Genomic DNA, 20,821 nt, shown 5'->3' on the forward strand with positions numbered 1-20,821 from the left:
AGTCCCTAATGACCGGGCGCACACTTGGCAGCCCTGGGGCCTGCATGCTCTTCCTGTTGGCACCGTGGTCCCTTGTGGGTGTGAGCTGGAAGTCTGGTTCCAGGCTGGATCGGTCTGCTCAGGTGACCGACGTGCCCCCAGGAGGGACAGCGCTGGCACGGGGTGGGCCTCATCATGCTTCTCCTGATCGGCACCAGGACCGCCCTCCTTCCAGTCCCAGAGGTGGAAGACAGGGGCCCTTTCTCGGTCACCTGAACGTGTCATCTCACAGGAGTCCAGCTTGATGATATCTGCTGAGTGATCCAGGAGGGCCAGGGGGACAGTCCCCCTGCGATCTTTCCCCGACCTCTGGCCACATCACCGGGTTCACTTTAATACTCGTGGACGAGGGGGCAGGCTGGGACCGCCACTGGGGTCTGACCCTGGCTTTCTCATGCCCGCCCTCCACCTGGACGGCTCCCAGAGGGGACAGGAAAGTGCTCAGTCCTTGGGCAAGGGTCGGCAGGGAGGCATTTCTGCACCGTGGTTCCTGCTGACCACATCTGCACCGCCCGGGAGGAGCTGCTGCAGTTACTCGGGCGCGGTCACATGGGGCGCTGGCATAAGCATGCCTTCGACACATCCTGGACATGGTACCCTGACTGTCTCCAGTGAGCCTGGACGCAGAACGCGCTTTCTGAACGAGCTGGGGCCGCAGGACTGGCTGGGGCGGATATACCCCTCAGCTCTTGGCATAGGGTCTGGCTCCCAATGCCTGGCTTGTTGAAGGAATAAAAGACATGTATTCAGTCACAGGCCTACTTTGATGATGAGTGGGTAGATTACTCAGATCTAGCCTCTCGTGGAAAACAATTAAAAAAAAAAAAGTATCACTCACTAAAGTTGCCGAAGACCTGAGAAGACCCAGAGAAGCAACTGCCCAAGATGGGGAGTCTAACAGAAGACCCTTCCCTCCGGATGGATTTGGACTCCCAGGAGACGACAATTTCAGGTGACCCAGAAAGGGCCTCCCTCCTCCAGACCCGGGAATTACAAGGAAGGTGGTGCTGGTGCCAAGCAGGAGAAGGAATGGGTGAGGACCCCAGTGAGTCCAGGCACGTCAGCCTGTGACCTTGGCTCAATGCGTTCCTATCCATAACGCCCTCAGATGAGTGGAGAATGCAAGTGCCAAGTCTTTCTGGATAAGGGCAACTTCTTCCTAGGCTTGGGAACTGCCCCACGGGTTATGGAAGGGTGGTGGCCAGTGGGGAAGAGCGCCAGGCCCACCAGGATGAAAGACAGCTAGAGGAGAACCAGCAGAAGTGACCCCCTCAGCTTGGGATTCTGAGAGGATTAGATGGATAATGAAACTAATAAAGCTCTCCTCGTTTACAGAAATAAACCTCAAGATAGAAAGGTCCTTCAAAGGACAGGAAACCATTAAAAAATTGACACAGCCAACTTGGAAAAGAACCAAACAGAACGTGCAGAAATAAAAAAGTGTCATAACGAGAAGCGAAAATAGAAGACACTTTTGAAGACCTTGACATCTTCAGGAAAGGGAGACACGTGGGCACAGAGCTGGAGCATGATGATAACGTATGCAGCCCCCTGCCCACTCCCTGCTCTCCAGGAAGAAAACCCAACCCTGATCTGTAGGTGGATCATGTGCCAATTTCCACGGTGTAAATACTCCCGCCGTGGTCTGATTCATGTACTAAAGGGTTTACACCTGGCTGGCAGAGTTCCCGAGGAGCCAGAAAGAGCTGACTCTGGCACACAGCCGGCCTAGAGACATGGGAGGACATCAGAACCGCAACCTGAAGGGCACAGATTTCAGCCCGACTACCTGGGACCCGGGCGGAGCTGTCCTTGAGGAACTTTAAATAGAAGACTCTTAAAACATGTCCAGAATTCACTTTATAACAAGTACACGTCCACAAAACCAAGAGAGGCCCAAAGGAAGCCAGGTGGGGTGTATAAAAGCCTTAGCGTTTAAGGCTCAAGAGACATAAAAACTTTACAGCCAAAGAAATGAATGTGTAATGGTGGAATTATGAATATAGATATGAATAGCTTTTGGACTAGACAACAGCCCCTGACACCTCACTGTAGGAGAGGCTCATGACACAGGCACTAAGCCTGGGGGTAGGAGTGAGATGGGGGCTGAAGACCACATTTTGTTGTTGTTCAGTCACTAAGTCACGTCCGACTCTTTGAGACTCCATCGATGCAACACACCAGGCTTCCCTGTCCTTCACCATCTCCCAGAGCTTACTCAAACTCATGTCCATGGAGTCAGTGATGCCATCCAACCATCTCATCCTCTGACGCCCCCTTTTCCTCCTGCCCTCAATCTTTCCCAGCATCAGGGTCTTTTCCAATGAGTCAGCTCTTCACATCAGTTGGTCAAAGTATTGGAGCTTTAGCTTCAGGCATCAGTCCTTCCAGTGAATATTCAGGGTTGATTTCCTTTAGGATTGACTGGTTTGATGTCCTTGCAGTCCAAGAGACTCTCAAGAGTCTTCTCCAACACCACAGTTCAAAAGCATCAATTCTTTGGCACTCAGCCCTCTCTACAGTCCAGTTTTCACGGTTCAGGGCAGAGTCTCACGTGAGGATCTTTAGTCGTGGCACGTGGGATCTAATTTCCCGAGCAGGGATCAAACCCAGGCCCTCTGCATTGGGAGCGTGGGGTCTTAGCCACTGGAGCATCAGGGAAATCCCAGTAGCATCATTTCTCGAAGCAATAAGACAAAATGAGGCTTCGATTTTATAAAGTCTCAGCCAATTCTGATAAAGAGCGCCTGGTCACATTTGCTGAGTTTTTGGCAACTCGGCCGCATGTCAAAAAATTGGGCCCAATCACACGTATAGGCTCATTCTATGATTTCCAGGACACAACAGTAAACATCAGTTCATGTTCAACAGGCCAAAAGAGAACAGCCTTTCTGTGGTTATCTACTGTTGCACAGTGAACCACCTAGAACTTAGTGGCTGCAAACAGCCACCCATTATCTCTCATCAGGCTGTGGGTCGGGGGCTGACTGGAGCTAGATGTGTGGTCGATCTCCAGTGGGGACAGTCCTGCATCCACAGTCAGCTGGTGGGTCAGCTGAGCTTGGCTGCTCAAGGGTAGCCGTGGTTCATGGTGGACAAGCTGGCTGCTGGCAGGGATGATGATGGGAGTCCTGTCCTCCAGCAGGCTGGCCTGGGATTGTTCACAGGGAAGTGGCCAAAGAGCAGTGCTCTCAAGGCCCTGTGAGGCTTGTCACTTTGCCTGTTTCTGTTGGCCAAGCCAAGTCACAAGGCCAGCCCAGAAGCTGCAGAAATACGCTGTGTCTCTTGACGGGAAATGTTGCAAAGTAGCGTGGCAAAGGGGGCAGCTACAGGCCAGGGCAGGAGAATCATGGCCTCCTACATTCCACCCCACGTGTGGTCTTCTTGACTTGATGCTGAAGAAGAGACTGGATAGAACTCAACATCTTCCCACTGTTGTTATTGTTATTCTATTGCTAAGTCATTCTTACTCTTTGCAACCCCATGAACTGCAGCACCCCAGGCTTCCCTGTTCTTCACTATCTCCTAGAATTTGCTCATGTCCATGGAGTCTGTGATGCCACCTGACCACCTCATCCTCTGTTGCCCACTTCATTTGGATAGAACTGAACATCTTCCCACTAAAAAACTCTTTCAAAACCAAAAAGGACAGCTTTGAAACAGAGTTGGAAACATCTATTTCAACCCAAGGGCCAAAATCACACTGAATAGTGATGTGTCACAAGTGGTCTCATTAAAGTCAGGGACAAGTCAAAGATGCTGTGATCACCTCTGTTAATTATCAATGCTCTGAAAGTTCTAGAATGTGCTATCGAACAAGAAAAATCAATAATAATTGTGATAGCTGAATGAGGAAATTAAATTAGCCAGTGATTGAAGATGATATAATGGCCTACCTGAAAAACACAAAAGTATCAGCTGAAACATGGTAATAATAGAACAGCTCTGTCAGGGAGTCAGATGGTAACAACTCTCCAGAGTTATTGTTGGCAAAAGAATCAGTGTGTAATTCCTGGAAATTGCAGTGGATAAAGGATGTAATCAGAAAGAGTAAGGTTGTGGGGGGAATAGAGATACCCTATGATTAAACTTAAGAGGAATAAGATACCAATCTGCACAAAAATGTAAAGTTCTGAGGAACGAAAGATGGAAGGAAGGGATCAGGGGAGGGAGGAAGGAAGTTTGTATAGATGGATGGATGGATGGATAAATGAACAGATGGATGATGGATGGATAAATGAACAGATGGATGATGGATGGATAAATGAACAGATGGATGGATGGATTAATGCGTGGATGGATGGAAGGGTGGTTAGACAGGTAGATGGATGGATGGGTGGTTGGATACATGCATGGATAGATGGTGGGTGGATAGATGGATGGATTGATAGACAGATGGATGGATGGATGGGTGGATGAATGGATTAATGAGTAGATAATAGTAGATGGATGGACAGATGACTGGCTGACTGGATGGATGGGTGGATGGATGGATGGATGGATTAGTGAGTAGATGGATGGATGAACAGATGGCTGGCTGGCTGGCTAGGTGGATGAACAGAGGATGGAATGAATAATGTTTACATATGTTTACACTCCAATTCTAGAAACATATTCTAGGAAATTAAGTAGGAGCTGGGCGATCATTGTTTTCTCCAGAACAGTGACAAGTGTTTGGAAACGGCCTAAGTGCTATCAGTGAGGGGTGAGGTGCAATCTGTGGACACTCCACAAGGAACAGCCCTCCCCCTCCTTCCTGCCACCTTCAGCAGCCACCGCCCCAGGACTGACTCGACTGTGTGTGTTTCCAGTTTACCCGCACTAATGCTACAGGTGATTATACAGCGTCCAGAATACGACAAAGACATTTTGAACTCGATGCGATCTTTAATCTGTTTAAAGTTGTTGTATGGCCCCTAAGGTATTTTATTACAGACTTTTTAATTAGTGAAAAATTCATGAATACCATAGAGAAAATGTTTTAAAATTTAATGTTTCTTATATTTATGTAAACTTATGACTTTATTTATATACTGACCTTTTCTTGTATAGCCAGGCTATATATATCCTTTCAGATCAATTCATGTTCTGATACCTGATTTTAGTCTTTCAAATGAATGTACTGTAATGCTTGTCTGTATAAATCCTATGAACAAATATAGGGCTTTTGTAAATGATGCATTTATTGTAATTATTCTTGTTTAATTTTTAAATGATAAACCATGAGAGAAGGGGTTTTCCTGCAATTGTAAAATCATCATGACACGGTGTGCATTATCCTTCCAGAATGTAACCGAGCTCTCCAACACTCACTCTGAAATGAGCAAACTTACTTTCAACCAATTGTTCTATTTTAACGACTGACCTAAACTGTACTTTTTCTAGCAAGAAATGCTTTTTCTCTGCAGAGTGAAGCAATTTAAAAGTACTGGGTGTTGAATGTGAGCTTCTAGTGAAGTCTGGGCTGAAAGCATGAGTAGAAGACGACTATGACAATCTCTCCCGTGACCTGGTCTCTGAGGACCCGGGTCCCTCTCTCCGCTGAGACTCTTCAGGGAACAATCGCGATGCCCTGCACCCGCTGCAGAGCCGGTGCGCTGGACGGTGAAGGAACCACGTCCCACAGACAGACAGCGTAGAGCAGCTCTAACAAAGGCCTTAGTTTTCTTATGTAAAGCATCTTTTTATCTGTAAACATGTTTAAAGAATGGACCTAGGCGTACATTTATAGATTTTGATGACATAGCCATTTTGGATTGTATAAGCAGCAAATGTAACTTTTACTCTTTCAGGAGCACATTAAAAAAGCCAGCAAGAGATGAGTTCAGATCACAGTGCGTCATTTATTATGCAGTGATATCTCAGTAGACAGAGACGGCACGTATCTTTACATGTGGGTTCCACCTTTAATTTACTTGTACAATTCATTGTTACCATTCTGTTTTTCTACTAATCTTTGGTGAACTTCCTGAATATGTGACAAAGTACGTACAGTCTACTTTTGAGCTATTTTTATCACAGTATTATTTATTGCTTTCTTTCAATAAAGTACTGAAGGAAAATTTCCCACTGCCAATAGAGTGTGCCGAGGGTAAGCTGTACTCTGAGAACAGACCAGAGCTGGTAATGGGAGCCTGTGTCATCGGACATTGTTAAGAGAAACGGATGGATACAATGGAAAGGCTAGAAGGCGGAAGCATAGATGTCCCCAAAGGACGACCGACCTGGTATTCATGCTCTTGGCTCTGGAGACAAGAGGCTCCATCACTTCAGCATCTGCGGGGACAGGGCCCCTCTGCTGCGGAGGCGTGGGCAGCGGGCCGAGGATGGGAACAAAGTGTGGGTGTCAAGCCTCACCGTGGATCCCAGGGCGGGGTGGCCAAGGGCAACCCTGATGCGGACCCGAATGATGCACTAGGGAGTGTGCGTGTGCACGCCTGTGTGTGGGAGCTTTTTATGTTATTTTAGTCAACAGTCTTTATTCATATATCCATAGAAACAAGAATGTAGCAAGGGGAGGTGGGAGGGAGATTCAAGAGGGAGGAGACATACGTTCATCTATGGCTAATTCATATTGGTGTATGGCAGAAATCAAGCCGATACTGCACAGCAATTATGCTTCAGAAAAAAAGAACACACCAAGGTGGTCAGGAAAGTATGAAAAAAAGCTTTCTCACAGAGATTTATAATCACAACTCTGTGTATATCTGGGAGCAGGCTGCCCACCATCATCAGGACTTCCCCCCAGCATCAGACGTTCCCCCCCAGCATCAGACCCTCCTTCAGCGTCAGGCACTAGTCCAGCAACAGACCCTAACCAGCATCAGACCTTCCCCCAGCATCAGACCCTAGTCCAGCATCAGGCCCTCCCCCACCCTCAGACCCTCCCCCAGCATGAGACCCTAGTCCAGCATCAGGCACTCCCCCACCCTCAGACCCTCCCCCGGCCTCAGGCCGTTCCCCACTATCAGGCCCCCCACCTCCAGTATCAGGCGTGGCAGCTCCACTTGTCTGATGCTCCTGAGCACACTCAGGCAGCCCCAGAGCCGCAGGACAATGGCTCTTGCAGGAGGTGCATCTCCAGGAAGCACCTGCGGAGCAGCAGCAGCTGGGCTCTGTTTCAGGTCAAGGAGAGGCGAAGGGGCACTTGTGCAGGAGGCAGCCGTGGCTGTGGGCATGTTGCCCGACTCTGCGTCCTCCCCGTGGGGGCTCTGCTCTCCTGCTCTCTCATGGGTCCCAGGACTGTGTCCTTCCAGATTCACAGTCGTCTTGATATCTCAAGCCCAAGTCCTGAGTTGCGTCCCAGTCTGGTGTGGTGGAGGGCTGGGAACACCCAAGCTCAAGGGCTGAAAGGATCCCAGGGGGACAGTCGGGCCCCAGCAGGCGGCAGGGCAGGCGATGACGGTGGCCGCCCACAGAGGGCCCCGCAGCAGCACTGGAAGGACAGCAGCGATGCCTTAGCTCACTCGGGGACGCTGCCCGGCCTAGCGCTCAGAGATGTTACCGCCAGCAGCTCTGGGGACGCAGGAAGCCCGGTGAGTGACACCACGCCACATGGGCTGTGTGCGTGGGCACTGCTGACCATGGCCTCAGTTTTCATTCCGGTTCCAACTGTCCCTCCAAGGGTTGACGGGCCCCTCTTCCGAATGGCACAGATGTTTTCTTTATGTGGGTGAACACATCCCTGCTTGTTTCTGTCGGCACTGTTGTCCCTCATCGTGTGTTTTCCTCGTTACAACCTGTACTTGCTGCTCTTCCAGTTTAAATTAGGAGCAGTCCTTGTTTCCTGCATTTTCTAGTTGTCAGGGTTCATTGGGGCTTTCCAGGTGGCTCTAGTGGTAAAGATCCTGCCTGCCAATGCAAGAGATAATGAGAGATGTGCGTTCGGTCCCTGGGTCGAGAAGATGGCCTGGAGGAGGGCATGACAGCCCACTCCAGTATTCTTGCCTGGAGAATCCCATGGACAGAGGAGCTAGTGGGCTACAGTCCCTGGGGTCACAAAGAGTCAGACACAACTGAAGCAGGTTAGCACACATCCAGGCTTTAGTTCAGTCACTCAGTTGTGTCCGACTCTTTGCCACTGTGTGGACTGCAGCACTCCAGGCTTTCCTGTCCTTTACTATCTCCTGGAGTTTGCTCAAACTCATGTCCATTCAATCAGTGATGCCATAGAACCATCTCATTCCTGTTGCATCCACCAGAGAGGTGGCTGGGGCTCAGCAAAGTGCGTGGTCCCACTGCGTGGGTGTGAAGCTGCCCTCACCACTCCCTGACCGCGTGACCATCACTGTGTCTTCCTCTGTAAATGGGGAGGTGGCAGCACCTGCTTGGGAACGGGCACATCCAGCATCTGGTATATGATCAATGCACCACCATCTCAGCGTTGTATTTATTTATAAGAGGGATAGCATTTAATAACCTGCTCCTTTTTCTCTCTTGTCACTTAACTGTGGTCCAGACCACATCTGGTTTAATTACCCCTGTACATCCCACACCCAGCACAAACAAGACACTCACACATATCTGCCTGAAGAGGCATGAACATACTCTGTCCTCAAGCAGATGAAGCCGAACGAGATGGGCCCTGATGATAAAACTGTGTGATGAGGAGACCCGAGGAGGACCTGTGTGGCTGTGGGGTGGGGTGGGGACATGGGCAGAACCCCTGAGAGCTCCTGGGGTTGGGGAAGTTAGCAGGAAGGAGGAGGAGGGCCTGTTCCTTGCAGGGTGTCCACAGATCGTACCTCACCCCTCACTGATGAACACTTGGGCCGTTTCCAAACACTTGTCAGTGTTCTGGGGGAAACAATCATTGCCTAGCTCCTACTCAATCAACTTCACAGAATATGTTTCTAGCACTGGAGTATAAACATCTGCTTTATTCATTCCATCCTCTGTTCATCCACCTATCCAGCCAGCCATCTGTTCATCCATCCATCCACTCACTAATCCATCCATCCATCCACTCACAAATTCCATCCACCCATCGAGCCAGCCATCGGTTCATCAATCCATCCACTCACTAATCTATCCATCCATCCACCCACCTACCCACTCATTAACTCATCCGATCATCTCGGACCCACCGAGAAGACAGACGCCTCCTCCGCTCCTGCTCCCAGGAGGACCCCGAGCGTGAGTGACAGGAGCCTCATGGGGCAGGGGGGGAGACACAGAAGGGACATGCCTGCAGGCCCTCCTCCTCTGAACGGGGAAGCACCCACCTGGTCCTAAGGCCTCCTTACCGGGGTGTCCAGGCCGGCCCCTTTCCTTCTTGCCAAAGAAGCGGCCGATGGAGCACCTGATGCCCTTCTTCTTTGGGGCTTTGTCCATGGAGTCCTGGCTGCTGTTGATGCTGGGGTTGCCCCCGGGGCCGTCCTGAGAGTCCGTCGAGCTTTGGGGAGAGAAAACGCCCTTTAACCAGCGCCCTCGTGCAAACACACACCCCTCCCCAAGACCGACTGATAGAACCGCCCACCAGCAACACCCGTGCCTCCACCTTGAGCAGACAGTGGCATCTGCTTCACCAACCACACTGCACACGACCAATGGGGGCTCCCGGCCACAGACATCGGCCCCGGGAAGCTGAGAGTCTCTGACTGGAGCTGCCCCCGAGGAGGGCTTGACTCCAGGCCAGCCGGTGCAGAGGGCGCTCCGACCCTCCCTCAGGGTCACCGCTTGTCAGGTGACGAGGCTCCCAGAGAAGTCGAGCTCCCCAGCTCTGGGCAGCTCCCCCCGCCTCCCGCAGGGTGACCGTCCCCGGCCGTGGCAGGAGAGCGACGGTCACCGTGCAGGGCTGCTGGTCAGGAGACCACTCGTGCCCTCCGTCGGGGGCTTCCTGGCTCAGGCCGGGAGTTCAGCAGGTGGTGGTCGAATGAGGACAGTGTCAGCCACAGGAGGGGACAGAGTCTCCTGAGAGGAGACCCTTGAGGAAAAGGGAGGGACCCTCAAGAGCGAACCTGAGAGGCACGGGGCCATCACCATCAGGAACGCGTCCCGGACGGGCAGACCTCTAGCAAGAGCAGGAAGAAAGCTCCCACAGGAGTCAATCCGCAGAGATGGACATTTTCTAAAATCACTGAGGTCCCTGAGCTCTTCTCCCCCAGCATCTGAAGTTCACCACTAAACACAGGCACCGCATCCAGTGCGATTCCTTTAAAACCATTCTTCCACCTCTTTCAAGACAAGAGGCGCAGGGCTCCTGAAACTGACGAGGGGCACAGGCCCCTTACTTGCGGGCGTCCCTGACGTCCTCGGGGCTGGCCGCGCGAAGCGTCCTTGTGTGCAGCTGCTCCAGCCGAAGGGACTCAGGCGAGGCAGGGCTCGAGGTTTCAGAAGTGATGGTTGTCTTGTCATTTTGCACCTCTTCCCGTAGAGCTGGCATCTGAGGGAATGAGCTAAGTGTAAAATTGGCTAACAAGAGACTGTGTCAAAAAAGGCAATCATACAGGCCTTACATTATAAGCACAAACATATTTGAAAATCTATTAGCCATGCTATCCGCCAAGTATAAAAAATGCCTTGTACTAGCTTAATGCCATCTTAAAGGACTGTCTTGTAGAGAAGCGGGGCATGGGGCAGTGAGAGCACCTGACTGAGTGCAGAGACCCCGGACAGGAGCCTCCCTGCAGCGGGGCTCCGCCCTGCCTGGAATGCGGTGACCAGATGGCCCCGCCGGGCAGGAGAGCAGAGCGACGCCAGCCCCATGAACCCTGCATGGCACCAACTGCCCTGATGAAAGGACTGTGCTCATCGCCAGATGCTGCTCAGAAGCACCACGAGCAAGGGTAAGGAACCTCTCAGCAAGCCTTCCAGACCTTTCTGTTTGAAGGAGAAAAGGAAACAGCTTGTACCACCACCCAAGATCATTTGTAGTGATGATGCAGGTTACTGGAACCCGTGACACCAAGTGAAGCACAGGAAAGGCACCTAACCCGGCATGCGAACACCATGTGTCTGGCTCGTATTTCTCTGTAACACACGACGGGGGCTACACAGTGAAGTGCTTACACGCAGTCCAGTTTAATTTACTCACTGTGGTCTACATAAAGCACCCCTAGGTCTTCACTAAGAGATGATCTTGTAGCCACCTAGAGCGGTGGGATTGGGAGGGAAATGGGAGGGAGGTTCAAAAGGGAAGAGGTATATGTATACCTATGGCTAATTCATGTTGAGGTTTGACAGAAAAGAACAAAATTCTGTAAAGCAATTATCCTCAATTAAAAAATAAACTAACTAAAACAACAAAAAAAAAGATGATCGCTCCTGGAGTCCCAGCTTTCCCGCTGGTCCTGGGTGTGAGGACAGGAAAGACAGTGGTGGCAACAGTGTGGGGAACAGATTAACCCCTTCAGGGTCCAGACAGGTCTCACTTACACATTTGGGTTGTGGTTAAGCCAGGGGAAGTCTATAGAAACTTGCACGGCAAGTAATTTTATAAACAATGAGTGTGTTGTTTTATCCAACTAACCTGTGCCTTTTGAATGGGATTCTGTAAAGAATACTGATCCACTGCAGCCCCACAGAAGCTTGGTGACAACAAAGTGACTTAGTGCCAAATACAGCTGAGCCCGTTTAACAGCGGCTGGATAAACTGCACCCTCCCCTGATCTCTAACAAGAACCCTCAGGCAACAGAAGGCTACAGAGGCTAGAAATTATCCCCACAGAACTGAACAGGGGTCAATCTCAAATTCAAGTTGCAATAAGCCTTTATAAAAATCAGAAAACAACACAGAACAGAGCGGGGAAGTGACACGCCTGGGTTGACTGTGGACTCAGGGGAGACAAACACCTGCCTCAAAGTCAGGGGCCGCGGCCAGCCCCTTCCCCGGGCCTCCTCCTGAGGAAGGGCTCTGGGCCCCCAGCCTGGCCGCCCTCACCCGGGAGGGAAGCCCGCCCTCCCCCAGGTGGAGCCTGCCCCGCTGGTGCCCACGTAACTAGGATGGGCAGGACCGTGTCCTCACTTAACAGGAGGGCAGAGCAGGCCACCAGCCCCAGGCTGACGGAGCAGCTCCGCTGTGCCCAGCAGAAGGGCTCCCAGGCACTGAGCAGCCTGAACTGGAGCGCGGCTGCCCGAGACCTGCGGGAAGGTCCCAGGAGTGGTCGGTCAGTGGGCTGGGAGCGGGAGAGGGACAAGGACGGCCAGCCCTCGGGGCACTGGACTCCAACAACAGGGGCTCATCCGAGGGACCAGAGGGGAGAGGAAGCGAGCTCCCTCCTGGTGCTCCCTCCATCAGGGACGCTGTGAGGGACACGAGAGCCTCTGGAGGAAAGCGGGCTGGACGGCCCCACGGTTAAGTGTCCAGGCTCTGATCAGACGAGTCCGCACTGCACTGCTGGGTGTGTGAGCCTGGGCACGGGGCCCGGCCTCTCTAAGCCTCAGTGTCCACGTCTGCTGAATGGGGATAACTGCAGCCTGGACCTCACCTGGGTGTCTGCGGGATTAGATGACAGGCTCGGAAACCACTCGACACGGTACCTGGCTGGCAGAGTCTCCTGCACACTGCTACCCCCGTCATTAGAGGGCTTCCCCCAAGTCTAATACCTATGGCTCTGATTCAGTCATTGCTTTTAAGAAAACACTAAGCGGAAATTCCATGGTGGTCCAGACGTTAGGACCTGGCACTTTCACTGCCAGGACACCGGTCTGATCCCTGATTGGGGAATTAAGATCCCATAAGCTGTGCAACATGGCCAAAGAAATAAAATTTTCAAAATAATAAATACTACTATGTCTATTATAAATAAGCATGAGATGATTAGAAAGCAAACAAGTGGCAGAAAGGGAAACTGTTACAATTGTCTCAACGAATGACCTTTTTCCAACAGAACCATCAGCATATTTTAAGTGGTGGGTGAGTTTCAAAACTTCCATTAAAACGTCAATTATTCACCAGTACATAACCACACAGTGTTCCGTCACCTGACTCGATAAGCACTCTTTAACACTTCACAGAGAAACAAAGCCATGCTAAATTAGTAAATAGTTTACCTTTCGACGATGCTTCCTTAAATCACTAGGCTGATAGATGCATGCAAAGAAATGGAGAGAAACCAGGTTGATTGTGACTTTGAAGCTAAAAATTCAAGAATCAGTATAGGCAAATACAGGAAAGCAAAAATGATGGCAAACCTATAAGTGACATTAAGACTTAGAGAACAGTAGCTGGAAACAGAACATTTTTTTTTTTGACCACAGAAGTTAAATAAGCTATTCAAGATTTACTAGAGAAACACTATAAATTATTACTCAGGAAGATACGAGTCTGATACAACATCGTGATTTATTAAAGCAGAGCATCCTGTACATCAAAGGGCCTCAACAGCTGTCTGTTCTCAGCCAAACTTCTCTATAACCTATTTCTCTTAATAAAAAACATGTTATACTTTAAAACAGTAATTTAACTGATGAGGAAGTTACCAAAATACCTATTTTAACACTGAACATTTCTCACCACCTATTGGACATTAATGTAAAATCCTTACCTAGAATTTGATTTAAAACTTCTGAAAATAAATTCATTAAAGCACGTACCCTATGAAAATGTGTAAGAATGAAAGCTAGCATAATAGCAGGTGGAGTCTTCACATTTGATGAACCATAGAAGATACTTTGTAAAAGAGTCTAGTAGAGACATTAACCATGCAAAAGCTGATGAGATTTACAGTCTTAAATACAAGCACCAACACAGAAAGGAGATTGTGTCAAAAGCCCATTAATTCGACACTTAGAGGATCATTTCTTTATGTAAGCATACTCTCATTTATAAATTGCACAGGTTATGTAGTGTATGATCCATCTACATTATGCTTGTAACTGCATAGTGATACAATAATTCAAACTTACTGCTATGGGGGAAAAACACCATTTAATGAGCCATGAAGAAAAGCACAAACACGACTAAAGGGACACACGCTGTGGACACAGCACTGCAGAGACCAGAGCAAGTGGGAGGACGGGAGGGGAGATGGATGGGGAAACTTCAGCCTGGGGTGGGGGGACGGGAGGCTGGGGTCTGGATTGACGACGGCTAAACAGACAACAGGATGAGACAGGAAATCCAAACCAACGATGAAAGCAGACACACCGTCAGAGAACTCCAACAACAAGGACAAAATATACACAACTGTTCTTTTACAAATACTCGGAAAGAAATCAAGCATGAAACCACAGAGAAATCGTCAAGAATTTTAAATATCAACTAATTAGCCAAAGACGCAAATTATAAAAAGTGTGTCAAAAGACCACAAAATGGACTAGTTACCACTTCACATGCATCTAAAATGATTCACACTTAATTTAATGATATGCTGACTAACAATGCAGCTAACGTGAAATGGGTGGTAAGAGAGAAAAGTGATAATACATGTGCAGTTACAAAGCAGAGGGCTGTAAACGTGATTTCATGGGATAAACAGCAGTGCACTCAGAAACCTAAGCTACACACGCAAGAAAGCTGGACCATGCGCTTTAGAGCCGCACACTCTGTCACCAAAAGCCCTAGGTCGTCATCCCGTTTTCAGACTCGGGAGAGTGAGGAAGCCCGACTTCTTCCCTGGGGCCCTGGGGCACCGGGCTCTGAACCTGGTTTCACACGCAGAGCGGGCCTGAGTGCGCGGCCAGGTCCATCAGCAAGCAGACCAGTTTAGATTTTTGGTTTTCTTCCCACCGCATGCCCTGCACCGTGCAGCCAGGCATCCCCAGTGGAAAATGTGCTGCACGGTTTTCACACGCCATGAGAACTGCCATGAGAACTTTCACAAAGTTGTCTGCTCCCTGAGAACAGAAACTTTCCTGCAGCTGCTGCGCCCAGCACAGGCCAGGCCCAGCTTTACAGAGGCAGGCTCTGGCTGAGCTCATGATGACGTGCTAAGCCGGTGGTCCAAATATCAAGACTAACTGGTCACTGTGCGATTACGGAATGATTAAAGACTAGGCAGTTTTAAAAATCATAGACCTCTGAGTGTGGAAAATGTACCTGATTTTCTTCTGGGTAAAAAGACAAGAAAACAAAAAACAAACAAAAAAAGAAAACCAGTATGCTGGGGGAGGGACGTGGCAGGGAGGAGGCAGACACATACCAGAGGCATGAAGCCCAGCCGGTCTATGTTCTGCGCTGGCCTTCGACGCCTCATTCGGGGCGTGGCGGGCACACTGCTGGGCGGGCAGGAGCTGGCAAGGGAGGAGGCAGAATACAGGTCGAGGGAGCTCACTGATTTAAAACGACGAAGGCTGCCTGAGCTCGCCTTGCCCACCCTGCTCTCAGTCTCCTTGGCCCGCTGCTCGGTGTTCTCCTCTTCTTGGATCCACCTAAAAGAGAGCAAAACTCGTCACCTGCCTTTGTCAGCACAGGAACGTGTCTGGACAACAACTTTGGGCTTGCATTCTGTGTCATGATTAGCAAATTCCAGGAACAGTTGCTCAATTAACATCGCAGCAAAAAGGTTCGACTTTCCCTCTTTTGAATATTCTCAAACTTAGTATAACTTAGCATTGAGTCTTACAAACTGGCCCCTGATCATTCACGTTTGATTTGACTCATTTACTCTAACATTCTGACGGGGCCTGGGTGGCGACTCTCTCCCTGTGAGGAGACAGCTGAAGTGGACAACCTTCAGCATCCCTGCTCTCAGGGCTGAGGTGCACATCAGGGCCTCGAGTCTTTTCCACTGGGAATCAGGAACTCTGCACCATCAAAACAGCGATTCACAAACAAGCTTGACTTTCTAAACACAAATCTCCAGACCAGATGAGTGCTGAGTTGATCTTTTTTTTTTTAAGGGTGTATATGTACCAACACATCACTTGATGAAGTTCTCCCCCAGCTTTGTGAGAGTTTCTGGATTCATGTCAATGTGCCGCATTCACCTAGAATTTACGGTGACGGCTCTTCTCCCCTAATGTGTCATGGATGATTTTATATAGCAGTTTAAGTATTAGATTATGCATATAAAATGATTTTTTAAAAAAAATACAAGATTCTTGCAGGTCGTAACCTCTCCAGTTTCACTACTTATATGTCCTGAAAGATTTTCACTGGTGACAAGTTGAAGGACAGAATTTACCATTTATATCAAGTCAACATATTGCATAAGGAAAAATCACTTTTACCTGACAACGTGCTGTAAAAATAGAAACATTAATATGTTAACCGTTCCATATTTCCTGCGGGGACGGGGAAAGACAACCTTTCTGAGCTCGTCTGTGCTCAAACACGGCCCAGAAAGCAGTCTGTGTCGGGGCCAAAACTGCAGGCGGCACCACCTGCGTTTGCTGGTTGTGCCGCTCACCCCTGCCTTCCGCCTGAACCCCCCGCGCTCGGCCAACAGGAACGGGCACCTCGGCCTGGGCTGACGTGACGAGAACAATCCGAGCAGCAGCTCTGCCGGGTCCTGCGCAGGGTCACCGGCCCGCGGCCACTCTGAACGGAACCTCAGGACAGGAGGCACGGCTGTGTGGGTGTGGCGCAGGCAGGCCTCGGAGCCCCCGGCCGCCTGGCTGCACCCAGACCCAGGGCCCCCTGCTCACCACGAGGCGGGCCTTCGGATTCTATCCCGCTTTGTAAACTGTTATCACTGCCAAGACGGTGTCTAAAGAAAACATCTTAAACATACTGATGAGTTGAGAAAAACTCAAACACATGTCCTTGGACCAGTGCTTTACAACAAGCCAATCTTCACACTGTGCTAAGTTAAAAAGGGAAATGCGGATCTGAGGGGAATTTGCCAACCCCAAACCTCAGCTTTTCTGTTCCAGGTGCTTCTCACCAGAGCGTGGGAGGCTCCGAGGGACACGAGGGTGAACCCTCAGTGCTGGTGGGTTCACGGGCCACAGAGGACACCACCTCAGCACGTCTCCCACCTTGGGGCTCAGAGCTGTGGGGGGGACACCCCACACGCCCCCCGCCCCAGAGTGCTGACACCAGCTGTGGACAGAACGCCCTGGCTGACTCAGCTCTCTCATCAAGGGCGATCTCAGAACTGAAAATCCTTGAAGCAGGCCTGTAGTCAGTGTTCTCACCATGGAACACTCAGACTTCTCCTAGGACAAGACAGCTCCTCGGAGAAGCCCAGTTTCTGGGGAGCTGAGTTCGGGCACACCCACCGGATCTCTTCATTGATGGTGTCCAGCTGCTCCTGAAGCATCTGCCCGCTGGGTGGCAGCTGAGCAGCCGAGCTGAGGAGGGTGACCCCGTCGCCCTCGCTGTCAGACACGCCTTCGTCTCTTTCGAAGGCCTGGGCCACGGTGGCCGGCACGCGGGCCTGCTGTCTCAACTGAAATAAAAGGGGCCGAGTCACTGTGTGTTGATGTGGGCATATACGTTAGTGCACTTCTTCCTGTATACTCACCTGATGACATGGCCACTGTAACAGAATACACCGAGTGTCTCTCATTGATCTCAACGTCAAGAGAATCTGCTTATTCACAGCTTTAAACTCTCAGTTTGAGAGGGAAAAACTGTTATCCTAAAACCATTCTATTACCCAGTTTTTAATTGCAAATTGATAGCCAGAAGATAATAAATCTTGAGACATTTATGCCAACTAATACTTTTAACTGGGGGCTTCCCAGGTGGCTCAGTGGTAAAGAATCCGCCTGCCAATTCGAGAGGGCAGGTTGGATCCCTGGGTCGGGAAGATCCCCTGGAGTAGAAGATGGCCACCCACTCCAGTATTCTTGCCTGGGAAGTCCCAGGAAGAGAGGACGTGTTGGACTACAGTCCACAGGGTTGTATAAGACTCGGATAAGGCTGAGTGTGTACTCAGGCAATGCTGTTAAACCATATAAAACTCTGACTTCTTACAGAAAAACTGTATTTACAAGAATTCAAGAAGCTCAAAAGTCCACTAGTTCCATAAATACGTGCATCATCCACCTGACCAGGCAGCAAGTGTACAAATGCAGGCCGGCCGGGTGGCTGGTACCTTCTCGTCCAGGGCCTTGTGGTGCTCAAATAGAAACTTCAGCGCCCTGAGCACCTCCACCTCGCTGATCATGCCGGCTGGGGACTGCGCCTGCTGCTTGTCCGCCGTCATCCGGAGGGACGGCCCGTACCAGGAAACGAGGAGCTCCAGGTGTTCCAGCAGCAGCTGCAGGGAGGGGTCAAAGGAGCACCTTCAACCTCACACTTGAATTCAGGGCCGAGAACTCCTCTCAGCCTCACGCTAAAGCCAAAACCATGCTAAGGCACGTCGGAATCCCGCCAGTTCAGTCTAAAGTTAGAGTGGACTTCCCCAGTGGCCCAGGAGTTAAGACTCCACACTTCTGCAGGGCTCATGGGTTTTAATCCCTGGTCCGGGATCTAAGATCCCACATAAACTGTAGCATGGCCAAAAATGGAAGTTAAGAGAACTCCCCCCTCAAATGTACTAAAATTACATTAGCTCTCATCATAAATTTGAAGCAAACTATGAGAACCCCAAGCTGATCCACCTCGGTCTGCCCAGTGGGAAGATGTGAAAAATGACTTGAAAACCAGACAGACTTTAAAGACAGCAACACGGAGCCCAGCGGTGAGCCCCGCGGGCACAGGTCAGCACAGGAGACTCCGCCTACTGACCCTGGTGTTGTTCCTCTCTGCTCTCAGCTGAGCAATTTCTTCTTCTCTGGCAAGAAGCTGCTCCCTGCACACCTTCAGTTGTTGATGAGATGTTGCCAACTCCTAGAAAACAGTTAAATGAGGAAGTAACTAAATGCAAACACAAATGAAAAAGAGAGCGAGACCGTGAAGGCTGACCCTATCAAGTCTCTCCAGGCTCCACACAAAGGATCTCCCTGCCCCTCCGGAGAAAAGGGGGTCCGCTGACCCCAAGACCACACAGACAAGCACAACTCAGACTGGCCTTCAACCTCCATCTCGACCTGGCAGGCACGCGGAGAAGAGAACCCGGAATCCAGCCTGCCTTCTCCAGACCCAGGGAAGTCTGAGAAACTTTCCTAAACATAAACCAAACAACAAAATGGATAACAGGTTCTTAAACGACACGCAGACAAGTGACCTAGGACCCCTGAGGAGAGTGAAGAAGAAAGGGAAGATCTACAAGGCCACCAGGTTTTGGAGTGTTCCTCTGGGAAAGAGGCTGATGGCACACCAAGGCCATCTGCTAGCCTGACTCCACTGAAGTCACCCAGTCATTCAATAAACTGGCTAAAATGTTAAATTCGTGTTATATGTATTTTATCACAATTTGTGTGCACGCGGGGCCATCCACGTGGTGAACTTGCTCAAACCGAACCACAACGAGACTTTCATTCTTCCATTTTTCTTTGCACAAGTTAAAAAACCCTGGCTTACACATCCCCCACTACATACTGAGTATTCAGCACCTAGAACACTGCCCAACACTTGTAAGAGGCATGTAGTAGACATGTGAAGCCATGAGGGTATATGTTACACACGTAAGCAGTAGGTACCCATTGTTAACATGCTGGACACACTGGTCTGTGCTTTGTAAGACGGGAGACATTAAGGGGCTTAGCCTCTCTGCTTCAAGGACTGACTCTCTAGCTCGATCCAGATGCCCCAGAGACTGTTCCAGCCACTGTATCCCTTCTTGTGGGGCCCCCGCCCATCCTCCACGCAGCACCTGCACAACCTCTAACAAAGTCAGCCTGCTGGGGTCGATCCTGCGCACGAAGGCCAAAACACCCTGGCCGGCAGGGCCCACGGCCATGCTAACAAATGAAACACAACCCCAACGCTTCATCAGGTGAGGGCCAATCCGATGGGCCCAGTCCCTGGCTGCTCTCACCTCAGGACACTCTGCCTCCAGGACTTGGGTCGAGGCCAACTTCTTCGTCTTCTTGGCCTTTGCCTTGGGGTTGCAGCATTGGAAAAGCGCCCATAGGCGGGCCCTTCTGCGACCCATCCTCGTGGATGGGGGCAGCCCCCCACTCGGGGGCAACTGCTGTTTCCCAGGCAGTTAGCTCAGCACCTGAGCTATCACCACTGATCTCACACTACAACCGCCGATCTCACACTCCGCTCTCACACACACCGCTCTCACACACTCTGCTCTCTCACACACACCGCTCTCACACTCTGCTCTCACACACCGCTCTCTCACACACCGCTCTCACACACCGCTCTCTCACAGTTATTGATATTTCTCCTGGCAGTCTTGATTCCAGCCTGTGCTTCTTTCAGCCAAGCGTTTCTCATGGTGTACTCTGCATACAAGTTAAATAAGCAGGGTGACAATATACAGCCTTGACATACTCCTTTTCCTATTTGGAACCAGTCTGTTGTTCCACATCCAGTTCTAACTGTTGCTTCCTGACCTGGATACAGGTTTCTCAGGAGGTAGGTCAGGTGATTCGGTATTCCCATCTCTTTCAGAATTCTCCACAGTTTATTGTGATCCACACAGTCAAAGGCTTTGGTATAGTCAATAAAGCAGAAACAGATGTTTTTCTGGAACTCCCTTGCTTTTTCAATGATCCAGAGGATGTTGGCAATTTGATCTCTGCTTCCTCTGCCTTTTCTAAAACCAACTTGAATATCTGGAATTTCACGGTTCACGTATTGCTGAAGCCTGGCTTGGAGAATTTTGAGCATTACTTTACTAGCGTGTGAGATGATGCAATCGTGGCGATAGTTTGAGGCAATTCTTGGGATTGCCTTTCTTTGGGATTGGAATGAAAACGGACCTTTTCAGTCCTGTGGCCATGCCTGAGTTTCCAAATTTTCTGGCATATTGAGGTGCAGCACTTTCACAGATCAATCTTCCAGGATTTGAAATAGCCCAACTGGAATTCCATCACCTCCACTAGCTTTGTT

The 20,821-nt window shown here is 50.1% G+C and overlaps 3 protein-coding genes across 4 annotated transcripts in view; 1 reads left to right on the forward strand and 2 right to left on the reverse strand.

Annotated features, from left to right (window-relative positions):
* LOC122431618 overlaps window positions 1–6,105 on the forward strand; it is a 636,199-nt gene extending 630,094 nt beyond the window's left edge. Inside the window, exon 11 of the mRNA XM_043452861.1 lies at window positions 4,647–6,105. The gene's annotated coding sequence lies outside the window, so the exon portion shown is untranslated. The remainder of the gene's footprint in view (window positions 1–4,646) is intronic.
* A 1,240-nt stretch (window positions 6,106–7,345) lies between these two features.
* On the reverse strand, window positions 7,346–10,774 carry LOC122432103 (liprin-alpha-1-like). Of its 2 annotated transcripts, XM_043453900.1 has the most exons (3): window positions 10,272–10,774; window positions 9,264–9,433; window positions 7,346–7,890 (listed from the first exon to the last, which is right to left on the reverse strand). In XM_043453900.1, the coding sequence occupies exons 1-3, from the start codon at window positions 10,421–10,423 to the stop codon at window positions 7,835–7,837; spliced, it is 378 nt and encodes a 125-aa protein (XP_043309835.1). In that variant the 5' UTR covers window positions 10,424–10,774; the 3' UTR covers window positions 7,346–7,834. The 2 variants fall into 2 exon arrangements, with proteins under 2 accessions (XP_043309835.1, XP_043309834.1); XM_043453899.1 differs by lacking the exon at window positions 7,346–7,890 and having other exon boundaries at window positions 8,925–9,433.
* A 3,767-nt stretch (window positions 10,775–14,541) lies between these two features.
* On the reverse strand, window positions 14,542–18,952 carry LOC122431621 (liprin-alpha-1-like). Its single transcript, XM_043452865.1, has 5 exons — window positions 18,602–18,952; window positions 17,967–18,131; window positions 17,146–17,315; window positions 15,123–15,351; window positions 14,542–14,625 (listed from the first exon to the last, which is right to left on the reverse strand). The coding sequence occupies exons 2-5, from the start codon at window positions 18,075–18,077 to the stop codon at window positions 14,542–14,544; spliced, it is 594 nt and encodes a 197-aa protein (XP_043308800.1). The 5' UTR covers window positions 18,078–18,131; window positions 18,602–18,952.
* Between the last annotated feature and the right edge of the window lie 1,869 nt (window positions 18,953–20,821).

The sequence above is a fragment of the Cervus canadensis genome, chromosome 30 (genome assembly GCF_019320065.1).
Source record: "Cervus canadensis isolate Bull #8, Minnesota chromosome 30, ASM1932006v1, whole genome shotgun sequence".
NCBI lineage: Eukaryota > Metazoa > Chordata > Mammalia > Artiodactyla > Cervidae > Cervus > Cervus canadensis.

Coding starts and splice junctions, on each gene's coding strand:
- LOC122432103 (XM_043453899.1), bottom strand. CDS start 10,423: ATGCCAGCTCTACGGGAAGAGGTGCAAAATGACAAGACAACCATCACT. Junction 9,434..10,271: donor GACGTCAGGGACGCCCGCAA/GTAAGGGGCCTG, acceptor CTCTCCCCAAAG/CTCGACGGACTCTCAGGACG.
- LOC122431621 (XM_043452865.1), bottom strand. CDS start 18,077: ATGACGGCGGACAAGCAGCAGGCGCAGTCCCCAGCCGGCATGATCAGC. Junction 17,316..17,966: donor ACAAGGCCCTGGACGAGAAG/GTACCAGCCACC, acceptor CTTTTATTTCAG/TTGAGACAGCAGGCCCGCGT. Junction 15,352..17,145: donor ACCATCAATGAAGAGATCCG/GTGGGTGTGCCC, acceptor GCTCTCTTTTAG/GTGGATCCAAGAAGAGGAGA.